The sequence below is a fragment of the Helianthus annuus genome, chromosome 7 (genome assembly GCF_002127325.2).
Source record: "Helianthus annuus cultivar XRQ/B chromosome 7, HanXRQr2.0-SUNRISE, whole genome shotgun sequence".
In the NCBI taxonomy this organism is placed as follows: Eukaryota; Viridiplantae; Streptophyta; class Magnoliopsida; order Asterales; family Asteraceae; genus Helianthus; species Helianthus annuus.
Genome location: NC_035439.2, coordinates 125,332,161 through 125,343,584, shown reverse-complemented (window position 1 = coordinate 125,343,584; position 11,424 = coordinate 125,332,161). Strand labels below are relative to the sequence as shown.

The 11,424-nt window shown below is 38.7% G+C and overlaps 1 protein-coding gene across 1 annotated transcript; it reads left to right on the top strand.

Annotated features, from left to right (window-relative positions):
* Positions 1-7,295: 7,295 nt before the first annotated feature.
* On the top strand, positions 7,296-8,815 carry LOC110866864 (probable leucine-rich repeat receptor-like protein kinase At1g35710). The gene is made up of 2 exons (XM_022116011.1): positions 7,296-7,348; positions 7,984-8,815. Exons 1-2 carry the CDS (start codon positions 7,296-7,298, stop codon positions 8,813-8,815), a joined length of 885 nt encoding a protein of 294 aa, XP_021971703.1.
* The last annotated feature ends 2,609 nt before the right edge of the window (positions 8,816-11,424 follow it).

Genomic DNA, 11,424 nt, shown 5'->3' with positions numbered 1-11,424 from the left:
GGAATATATTGTGGACAGTATTGCTATAACAATTTTATTTTCATTAGACAACATGTGTATATAAAATAAAATAAATTAAGTTTTGATAATCAAATTACCTTCTTCATTGTTTTTTTTCTTTGTTTTTTGACTTTCTTCCAAACTAGCTGAAGACTTTATAATGTTTTTAATTCCTAGTTCTCTTAGTTTTTTTATTGTTCTCCTCATTACCATCATGAGAATTTGATTGGTAGCCTTTCATTTTACCATGGTCTTCAACATTGTCATAAGTGTCATCACCATCACCATGGTCTTCAACATTGTCTTCGCCATGGTCTTCAATAGTCTCACTGAGGTCCATAGAAATGATATATAGCCCCTTGCGCATACCCATAATATCTATTAAAAAAGATGCAATACAAATATCAATATTTACCCCATTAACAAAACTTACTGACTTGCTGTGAATGGTAAATGTGAAGTTAAATTTAACACTCATGATAGGCAGTTTAAATTATTAAAAGTTGTTTATTATGCTCCTCAGCCGAACTCTGATCTATTTAATTGTGAACATGTTAATAATTTAAACTATAACATTATCGTCTATAGTCAGTGAGGGTAAGAGGTATCAAACGGGTCGTGTTCGGATGCCTAAAAATACCCGACTAATTCAACTTGTCATATAAAAACACATTTTGAAAAAAATTAAAACATAATATAAAAAACTGGGTCAACCTGCTGGGTTTGACACGAACCCAAGCCATTTATAATTACAACTTTTTATGCACCGTTATTACCCGATACGACCCATCATGCCGATATATCATGATTATTAAAGTATAGTATGCCTACTAAGTATGGTTGTTACCAGTGGCGTCCACAGTGGCGGATCCAGATTTTTTTTTTACGGGGGGCACAAATTGGTCGGATTAAAAGAAGGTGGTCAAAACAAGTCGGGTCAAAATGAGTTGGGTAAAACCAATTCATACTTATTCCAGGTCCACCATAAAATGCATCTACACTTATCCCCTTAATGATACTGTAAAACTATTGACTAAACATATCAATTGACTAAATAAGAAAAAAATAGTAAATCTTCCTGTGCTAGAAAAAAAATGATTAACAATCTAACATACAATGCAATTTAAGATCTTATTAATTGACACATACCAGTTTTCATTTGGCAAGAATATGCCAGAGGTATTAAATTATTATTAGACTTAAACACGTAGTACAAGGGTGAAATTAACGATTGCAGAACCTTTCATTCTGTAATATGGGCTGGATGTACGGTGGGCCTGTGCCCACCCTAGTTAAAGGGTATATCCGCCTCTGGGCGTCCATCAAATTATATTTAAGGGGTCCCTATAAAATTTAGTATATCAAATCTTTAATTGTTGATTGTAGTTATAACTCTCTTTTTGTGAACTGTTAGACTGAAATTGATAAATTTCTAAGCTTTTTATCAGTCTTATGGTTTATCTGTATGATTCTAGTTGTTTTTCTTGTGTTCGGTTTCAACTTAAAATTCAACCATCGTTCACTCATGATGTCATGGTGAAGAATCCAGTTAGATACTTGGATCCTGGCTTTGCTAACCATCATTGACGGCTGCAATGCAGCAGAGTCGTCGGATACATGCAGTGAAAACCAAGTTAATCTCTTAACACCATGTTAGTTAGTTTAGATAGATAGTATTAGTTTATTATTAAAGTAGCGGTTACAAGGCGGTTACTAAATTGAGGGATCAAAGTTGACAACATGGAACTTCATAACTACCCTCACTAATCGAAGAGGTGTGTCCCTCACACACACCCTTACGGAACCGACTCCAAGGAAAGGATCAAGAGACACGATGGTTCGGATTAATGGCTGGAAATCAACATACCCTTTCAAGATCAATCTCAACCACACAATCCAAGAGACATACCCTTTCACGAAGAGTTGTGTCTATTCATTCGTGCCTCTTAGAAACTATAAATAGAGATAGTTAGTTTCATTTGTAATTGTTCATTACTCTCGAAATCATTGTATATACTCTTATTCGATTGTTATAAAGTTGTTATTATTCAAATTATTCACGCTCGTTAGAGATCAAGATCCAAGTTCGGGCCAACAAAGTGGTATCAGAGCATCAGGCTCTAGGCGTGGGAATCGCAAGGCATCGCAGGGAATTCGCGATCAGGTTTCAGTTTCGTTTAAATTCGCAAAGTTTCAATTTCAGAATTTATTTTCGGTTCTAGGAAGTCGGTTGAACCGAACGGTTAGGAATCTAGGGTTCGTTTGTTTTTGATTCCGGGGTTATAGTGCGAATTAGTTTGATTTGGTTGTTTTGGTTATTACACGATTCGGGGAATCGGGGTTGTTAAGATATATTGAAACCAAAAGGAAAGTTTAGTAAAAGTGAAGATTATTCGGAAAGAAGATATGTCAGGAACATCCGGGCAAAATCAGATAAATGGAAATTCTCTTTCCCAGTTTCAGTGTCCGATACTGAAACCAACAAACTATACGGTTTGGGCTATTCGTATCAAGACGATTCTTGAAGCGAATGGTTTGTGGGAAACGATTGAACCGGCAGAAAATGCAACGGTAGACACCAAGAAAGATAAGTCTGCCATTGCATATCTATTTCAAGCAATACCAGAGGACGTTGTATTGCAAGTTGCAAGTTGTAAAACTGCAAAGGAGATTTGGGAAAATCTAAGGATTAGACACGTTGGCGTAGATCGGGTACAAAAGGCGCGTATGCACACGCTAATGTCAGAATTTGAGATGTTGCAAATGAAGGATGACGACACTATTGATTCGTTCACCGCAAAGATCAATAGTATCGTTACCCGAGCAACAGAAGTAGGATCGACTATGAGTCAACCGACTCTAGTACGCAAACTCCTAAATGGCGTACCGGATAGGTTTACTCAAATCGTTGCCTCTATGGAACAATACTCCGATATAGAAACCATGACCCTACAAGAAGCAATCGGAAGATTAAAGACGTATGAAGAACGTCTCAAGTTAAAGAAAGGAAGTCAAGGAGAAAGCCAAGATAGGCTTATGTTTACACATCAGGATAACAACAGAGGAAGGCAATTTGGAAACCGCGGTCGTGGTAGGTTTAACCAGACGCGTGGAAATTGGCGAAACAACGGAAATAGGCAAAGTCCCAGAAACGAAGGATCTACATCAAGGCCCAGAAATGGAAATTCAAGAAACTGGAGGAAGTTTGCAAGAACCGACTTAAGTAAGATCCAATGTTTTAAGTGTCAGAAGTTTGGACACTACAAGAAGGATTGTTCAGAGAAAGACGATGTGCAAGAGCATTCAAACCTCGTCGAGGAAGACGAAGCACCCGTATTGTTAATGACAATACAAGAAGAAAATGTTCAAGAAAGGGCTCTGCTAAACGAGGAACAGATAAAACCGACAAGTTATGCCTCAGGAGATGAAAATTTATGGTACTTAGACAACGGTGCAAGCAACCACATGACAGGAGTGCGAAGTCACTTCAAGGAGTTAGATGAAACGGTGACAGGGCAAGTACGTTTTGGTGATGGGTCACACGTAGAAATTAAAGGCAAAGGTTCAATACTACTGGAATGTATGAATCAAGAACAAAAGATTGTTTCACAAGTGTACTACATTCCAAGTCTGAAGACCAATATATTGAGCCTTGGACAACTTACAGAAATTGGTTGCAAAGTGGTTATGGACGGAGATTTACTTACTATCCGAGATCGAAACAGAAAGCTGCTAATGCGAGTCAAGAGATTAAAGAACAGGCTGTACAAAGTCAAATTAAAGACAGGAAAACCAATCTGCTTACTATCAAAGACGGAAGACATAGCATGGTTATGGCACGCGAGGTTAGGCCATTTACACTTCGACGCTATTAAAGAAATGACTCGTAAGAACTTGGTACATGGAGTTCCCCAAATAAGTCATGCTAGTCAAGTCTGTGACGCATGCTTATTAGGAAAGCATAGTAGGGCACCATTTCCAAATCAGGCAAAGTTCAGATCCTTAAAACCTCTGGACTTAGTCTATGGAGATTTGTGTGGTCCTATAACTCCACCAACACATGCTGGGAAGAAGTATATATTCTTACTTGTAGACGACTGTACTCGCTACATGTGGGCATATTTACTAACTTCCAAGGATCAAGCATTCGAAACATTCAAGGAGTTCAAAGAAAAGGTGGAAAAGGAAGCGCAGACCAAGTTAAAAATGCTAAGGACGGATAGAGGAGGTGAATTCACATCGGCTGAATTCAACAAGTATTGCAAAACAAATGGCATAGCAAGACAGCTTACAGCACCATACTCCCCACAGCAAAATGGAGTAGTAGAAAGGCGAAACAGGACGATGTTATCCACTACTCGCAGTATGTTAAAGGCAATGAACATGCCACAGAACTTTTGGGGTGAAGCAGTACGACACGCGATATACGTACTAAACAGGGTTCCGACAAAAGCCCTGGTGAATAAGACACCATTTGAAGCACTGAAAGGAAGGAAGCCAAATCTAGAACATTTGAAAGTCTTTGGCTGCACGGCTTACGCTAAGGTACTACCACTTCAACAAAAGAAGTTAGATGATAGAAGCGCACCTATGGTTTACCTTGGAATAGAAGAAGGATCAAAGGCGTACAGATTATATGATCCAGCAAAGAACAAGATATGTGTCAGTAGAGATGTAAAGTTCATGGAGGGTCAACCATGGAACTGGGATAGTTATATGGAAACGGTAGATTCAGGGAATCCCGAATGGACGAACTTTGTCATTCATGAAGATGACTTACCACCAGAGTTAGAAGAAAATGAGCCAAGTAGTCCAGGCAGTAGCGGACCAGACAGTAGCGGGCCACAACATGACGATTCAGGAGTAGATCAGACAGAAGAACAAGACTCTTATGTAACCCCGCCAGCATACTCATACAATCAGAACTCAGCCGGAAACTCAAGCAATTTACAAAATGGAGGTCCATCCACTTCTGAAAGTACAACAGGAAATATCAGCAATACTCCAGTAAGACTAAGAAGTCTCGAAGAACTATATGACGAAACAGAAGAAATTCAGTTAGATCCACATGAATTATTACTCGCTGAAGAAGAACCAAGGAATTACAAGGAAGCATCTAGTGACAGAAAGTGGATTGAAGCAATGAAGGCTGAGTTAGACTCGATAAACAAGAATAACACTTGGAGCTTGACGGAATTGCCAAGAGATCACAAGGCAATAGGCTTAAAGTGGGTATTCAAGACTAAGAAAGATGCAAATGGAAATATTGTCAGACACAAAGCAAGGCTAGTTGCAAAGGGATATGTTCAGCAACATGGAATAGACTTTGACGAAGTCTTTGCACCAATAGCACGTATGGAGACGGTACGACTAATGTTGGCTTTAGCAGCATATCAAGGTTGGGAGGTACATCATCTAGATGTGAAATCTGCATTCTTACACGGAGATCTCAAGGAAGAAGTTTATGTATCACAACCAGAAGGATTTATAAAGCCAGGAGATGAAGGAAAGGTTTACAGACTATCAAAAGCACTGTATGGATTGAGACAAGCACCAAGAGCTTGGAATACGAAGTTAGATCAAACCCTAAAGTCACTTAACTTCAAGAAGTGTACTTTAGAAAGCGCAATCTATACAAGAACAAGTGAAGCCTCTACACTAATAGTTGGAGTCTACGTTGATGACTTGATAGTCACTGGAACATCAAAGAAGGAAATAGACATCTTCAAGTCTCAGATGAAGAACAAATTTGATATGAGCGATCTAGGATTGCTAGCATACTATCTGGGAATCGAAGTAATTCAAGCAGGGGGTGAGATAGGCATCAAGCAGACAGGATACATCAATAAGATACTCAAAGACGCTGATATGTCATCCTGCAATGACACAAAGACACCCATGACTCCAGGAACTCAACTAACAAAGACTGAAGAAGGAGATCTAGTAGATGCAACACACTACAGAAGCCTGATAGGATCTCTCAGGTACTTATTGCATACAAGACCAGATCTATGTTACCCAGTCAGTCTACTTAGTAGATTCATGCAAGAACCAAAGGAGCAACACCTGAAAGCAGTAAAGCAAATACTACGTTACATCAAAGGAACTAAAGAGCATGGAATCATTTACAAAAGACAAGGAGGATGTAAGATCACAGGTTATAGCGATAGTAGTTTTGGAGTTAATACAGACAAAGGAAAAGGAACAACTGGTCTGGTATTCTACTTTGGAGAATCACCTATAACCTGGTGTACACAAAAGCAACAAACAGTGGCACTCTCATCATGCGAATCAGAATTTATGGCAGCCACTGCAGCAGCATGTCAAGCACTATGGCTTAAAAGACTGTTAAGTGAAATCACAGGCTGGAAGGAACAAAAGATAACACTCAGAGTTGATAACGTTTCAGCAATAGCACTCATGAGAAATCCAGTCTTTCACGGAAGAAGCAAGCACATTGACACACGCTATCACTTCATAAGAGAATGCGTGGAAAACGAAGATATCACTGTGGAACACATAAGTGGAGAACTACAACGGGCAGATATACTAACAAAGGCACTAGCAAGGATCAAGTTTGCTACAATGAGGGAACTGCTCGGAATTCAAGATTTAAAGCAACTCATGGATGTTCGAGATTAAGGGGGTGAATGAAAACCAAGTTAATCTCTTAACACCATGTTAGTTAGTTTAGATAGATAGTATTAGTTTATTATTAAAGTAGCGGTTACAAGGCGGTTACTAAATTGAGGGATCAAAGTTGACAACATGGAACTTCATAACTACCCTCACTAATCGAAGAGGTGTGTCCCTCACACACACCCTTACGGAACCGACTCCAAGGAAAGGATCAAGAGACACGATGGTTCGGATTAATGGCTGGAAATCAACATACCCTTTCAAGATCAATCTCAACCACACAATCCAAGAGACATACCCTTTCACGAAGAGTTGTGTCTATTCATTCGTGCCTCTTAGAAACTATAAATAGAGATAGTTAGTTTCATTTGTAATTGTTCATTACTCTCGAAATCATTGTATATACTCTTATTCGATTGTTATAAAGTTGTTATTATTCAAATTATTCACGCTCGTTAGAGATCAAGATCCAAGTTCGGGCCAACATGCAGCAGCGAGGTCGGTTCCCCAACGCAACATCAGCGGCGTTGGTTGCATGACGCACGCAGCAGCGGCCAACAGTGCAGCAGCGGTGTCGGCTGCACGATGCAACAACAGCGGAAACAGCGCAGTAGCCGCTTCAGCTGCACGACGCACACAGTGGTGGCATCGGCTGCATGACGCTCGCAGCAGCGGCCATTAGTGCTGCAACGGCTTTGGCTGCACGACTGTAACTCAAACTAAGTTCTGGAAAGTCTACAAGTCGATCATCAGTTAATAATCAAATTGTTTCGATGTTAATGCTGATGTTTAATTTACTTTTATTAGGGCATGAAATCCAATAGACTGTAACTGAAACTAATTTCTGGAAAGTCTACAAGTCGTATGGCATGTATATCCACTGTTGTTAGTTACGAAAGCAAAAAACATCAATTGGATCCCACAAGTCATAATTGAATATCCACTGCTATCATCTGGATCTCTAGTTAATAACACAAACACGCCTCAATCATGGAACATATACACACAATCACACATGTTGATCAACTAAGTAAAAACATTATATTTTGCCATTTACTGACCTAAGATTGAAGGTGTTTGAAATTGCTATTGAATCCAATCGTAACCCTTCTGGTCGTCCTATGTATCCCTTCTATCACCAGCGGTTGAATTCTTCTAGCAATTGAACAAGTCTTCCTTCGATCTTAAATTAGGGTTAATTATTGCAGTTTTCAAGTAAGGGGCAAAAAAAAAGGTTTTATAATTCTAATTACCGCCTAAGTGCGGAGTGGGAGCCTAATTAAAAAGTTAAATTCTAGAAGTTTAAATCAGTTATTTTGTCCATCCGATTTATCTACTAAACAGGTATAAACTGAACCGTGTAGTAAAGGACGTTACATGTGGGAAGCGGCTAAGAAGAGTAACTTATCTAGAATTGTGGTCACGAGGTCTAGAAGGCTCATTGTCTCCTAATGTAGGGACTCTCACCTTCCTTCGTGGTCTTGATATGTATAACAACTTTCAAGGAGCCATCCCTCATGAACTTGGTCGTCTTTCCAGGTTACGTTTCCTTTATCTTAGCGATAACAAGTTGAATAGGGTCATTCCAGCTAACATATCTAGTTGTTCTAACCTCAAAACACTTGAACTTTCACATAACGAGCTAGTTGGAAGCATACCCAAGGAGATTGGTTTCCTATCCAAACTTCTTATTGTTAATCTTCGTCTAAACAAGCTAACAGGTGGAATTCCACCCTTCTTGGGGAATATTACATCAATAGAAGTGTTCGATGCTACCTTAAATCCTTTGGGTGGGAGCATACAACCTGACATCTTATGCCATTGGAAAAAACCGAAAATATTTTCCACAAGTGGTTGTAATTTATCTAGAGCAATCACTCAAGAACTTGGCTGTCTTTCCAAGTTACGTATCCTTGATCTTGGATATAACAAGTTGAAGGGGTTCATTCCATCTAACATATCCAATTGTGCTAACCTTAAAGTGCTTGATCTTAGCATAAATGAGCTAGTTGGAAGCATACCTAAGGAGATTCGTTTCTTCCCCAAACTTATTTATCTTAAGCTCAGTGATAATAAGTTAACAGGTGGAATCCCACCTTTCTTGGGAAACATTACATTAATGGAAGTGCTCGACGTTAGTGGAATCCTTTGGGTGGGAGCATTCCAGACACCTTAGGCAATTTAAAAACTTTGAAAGAAATGTACTTAGGTGGGTGTAATTTACCTGGAACAATCCCTCATTCCCTTTATAACCTTTCACTCTTAACCGAACTTAACTTGATTGGTAATCAACTGACGGGTAGTCTTCCTCTAGCCATAGGTGTTATGCTTCATCATCTTACTAGCCTTCAGTTATCAGAGAACCAACTAACTGGGATCTTTGCCTCCGTCAATTTCTAATTGTTCGAGGTTAGAATATCTTGAAGTGGCTGAAAACAAGTTTAGTGGGAAGTTGACAATCAACTTTGCAAAACTAAGGTATATTAATTTTATAGCATTAGGTGATAACAACTTTTGAGATGTAGAAGATGGCAAAATGAAGTTTATTGACTCTTTGAAAAACTACACCAAATTAGAGGTATTGGATCTTGGTGATTGCAAGTTTCAAGGAGTTCTCCCTAGATCAATAGGTAATCTTTCTAAGCAGCTTATTGATTTAAATTTAGAATACAATAAATTACATGGAAGCCTCCCTAGATCAATCGGTGATTTAGTAGGCTTGACCGGGTTAGTCTTAGGAGGTAACCAATTCACGGGAAACATCCTCTCAACCATTGGTAACCTTCAAAGGCTAAAAGAGCTTGGATTACAGGAAAACCAATTATCGGGGAAGATTCCTGATGCCATAGGGAACTTATCACCATTGATCTCACTTTCTCTATCTTCAAACATGTTGGAAGGGGTTATTCCATCAAGCCTGGGAAATTATCATCATCTAATTGAGTTGTACCTTGGTGACAATAAAGTTAACGGAAAAATACCTACACAACTTCTTCAACTTTCATCTTTTCAAAATTTTGGATCTTTCTCGAAACAACCTTTTTGGTTCACTTCCTACCGAGGTGGGAGGCCTCATGATGTTGAGTGAATTGGATTTATAGCATAATAATTTATCACGTAGCATTTCAAGTAGCCTTGGTGGTTCTGTTAGCCTTTTATGGTTGTTCCTACAAGGAAACTTATTTCAAGGTATGATACCACCATCACTAAGTTCCTTGAAAGGATTGATAGTACTTGATATATCTAAAAATAATTTATGAGGGCGAATTCCTCAATTTTAGGAGGATTTTCTTTAGAATATTTGAACCTTTCATATAATGATTTTGAGAGCGAAGTACCGATGGTAGGGGTGTTCTCCAATGCAAGTGCATTCTCTATTTTGGGAAATAGTAGGATTTGTGGTGGCGTTGTTGAACTTGGGTTACCTAAATGCAATAAGACAAAGAAATACTAAAAAAGGTTCCTTGATATGTGATAGTAAATTTGCTTGCATTCACACTTTTCACTGTAACATGTTTAGCATATACATGGTGTAAGAAGAAAAGCAAGAGCCATAAGTCTCAATCATCAATGAGCAGAAGATTCATGAAAGTGTCATATAGTCAACTTCTCAAGGCTACAGATGGGTTCTCCGAAGCCAATTTGATTGGAAATAGCGGGTTCAGTTCCATGTATAATGGAATCTGTTGGTGCACTACATCTGTTGACTTCGTCTTGGATCGAGTCTTAGTCTTAGATTGTTAGATCAGGGCACGTTTTACGAGAAAATAGGAGATTGTATGTATCTCAGGAGATAGTTTCGCTTATAAGGACATAGGAGGTTTCGCTTATATGTCATCATATAGTTCCGCTTGAATGTCAGCTAGAGGTTTCGCTTGAATGACATGTATACTGGAGCGAAACCTCAGCAACTATAAATAGCCTCATAAGCCAAACATTTGGAATAGTCTTGAAAACTCGTACCGAAGTGTTGCCGGATCGAGATTTGGTTGTAAACTGTTATAAATCAATACAGAAAGGTGTTTAAAGAGATTTGCTAGCTGTTTCTACGTTGATTACTTGTTTTCCGCACCTGTAATTGACAAAAACTCCTCTGAACGACTCGTTCGGGTCGAGACACGATCCTACAGAATCCTTGATGAAGAACATGATGACATATTTGTTGCTGTTAAAGTATCACATCTTCAGAATCGGGGATCTCAAAGAAGCTTTACGAGGGAGTGTGAAGCACAGAGAAACATTCGACACCAGAATTTGTTGAAGATAATAACTTCATGTTCAAGCATTGACTTTCAAGGAAATGATTTCAAAGCTTTGGTATATGAGTTCATGCCAAATGGGAGTTTATATGATTGGTTGCATTCAAGTGAAACTGCATCGAGCCTAAACCTTCTTTAGATAATAAATATTCTTATGGATGTAGCATCCGCACTGGATTATATTCACAATCATTGCATACCAACCATTGTTCATGGTGACTTGAAACCTAGTAACATTCTACTTGACGATGATATGGTGGCTCATATTGGAGATTTCGGTTTAGCTCGATTTCTTGGAACTTCATACCCATACAACTCAACCGGGATTAGAGGAACAGTTGGTTATGCTCTTCCAGTTATAATAGACTTTCATAGTTACTTGTTTACGGTATTATTTTGTAAAGTAATTGCTTATGTATTATAGAGTATGGTCTCGGGAATGAGATGACAACTAGTGGGGATGTCTATATTTTTGGAATGTTGTTACTCAATGTGATGACATGAAAAAAACTGACTGAGGACATCT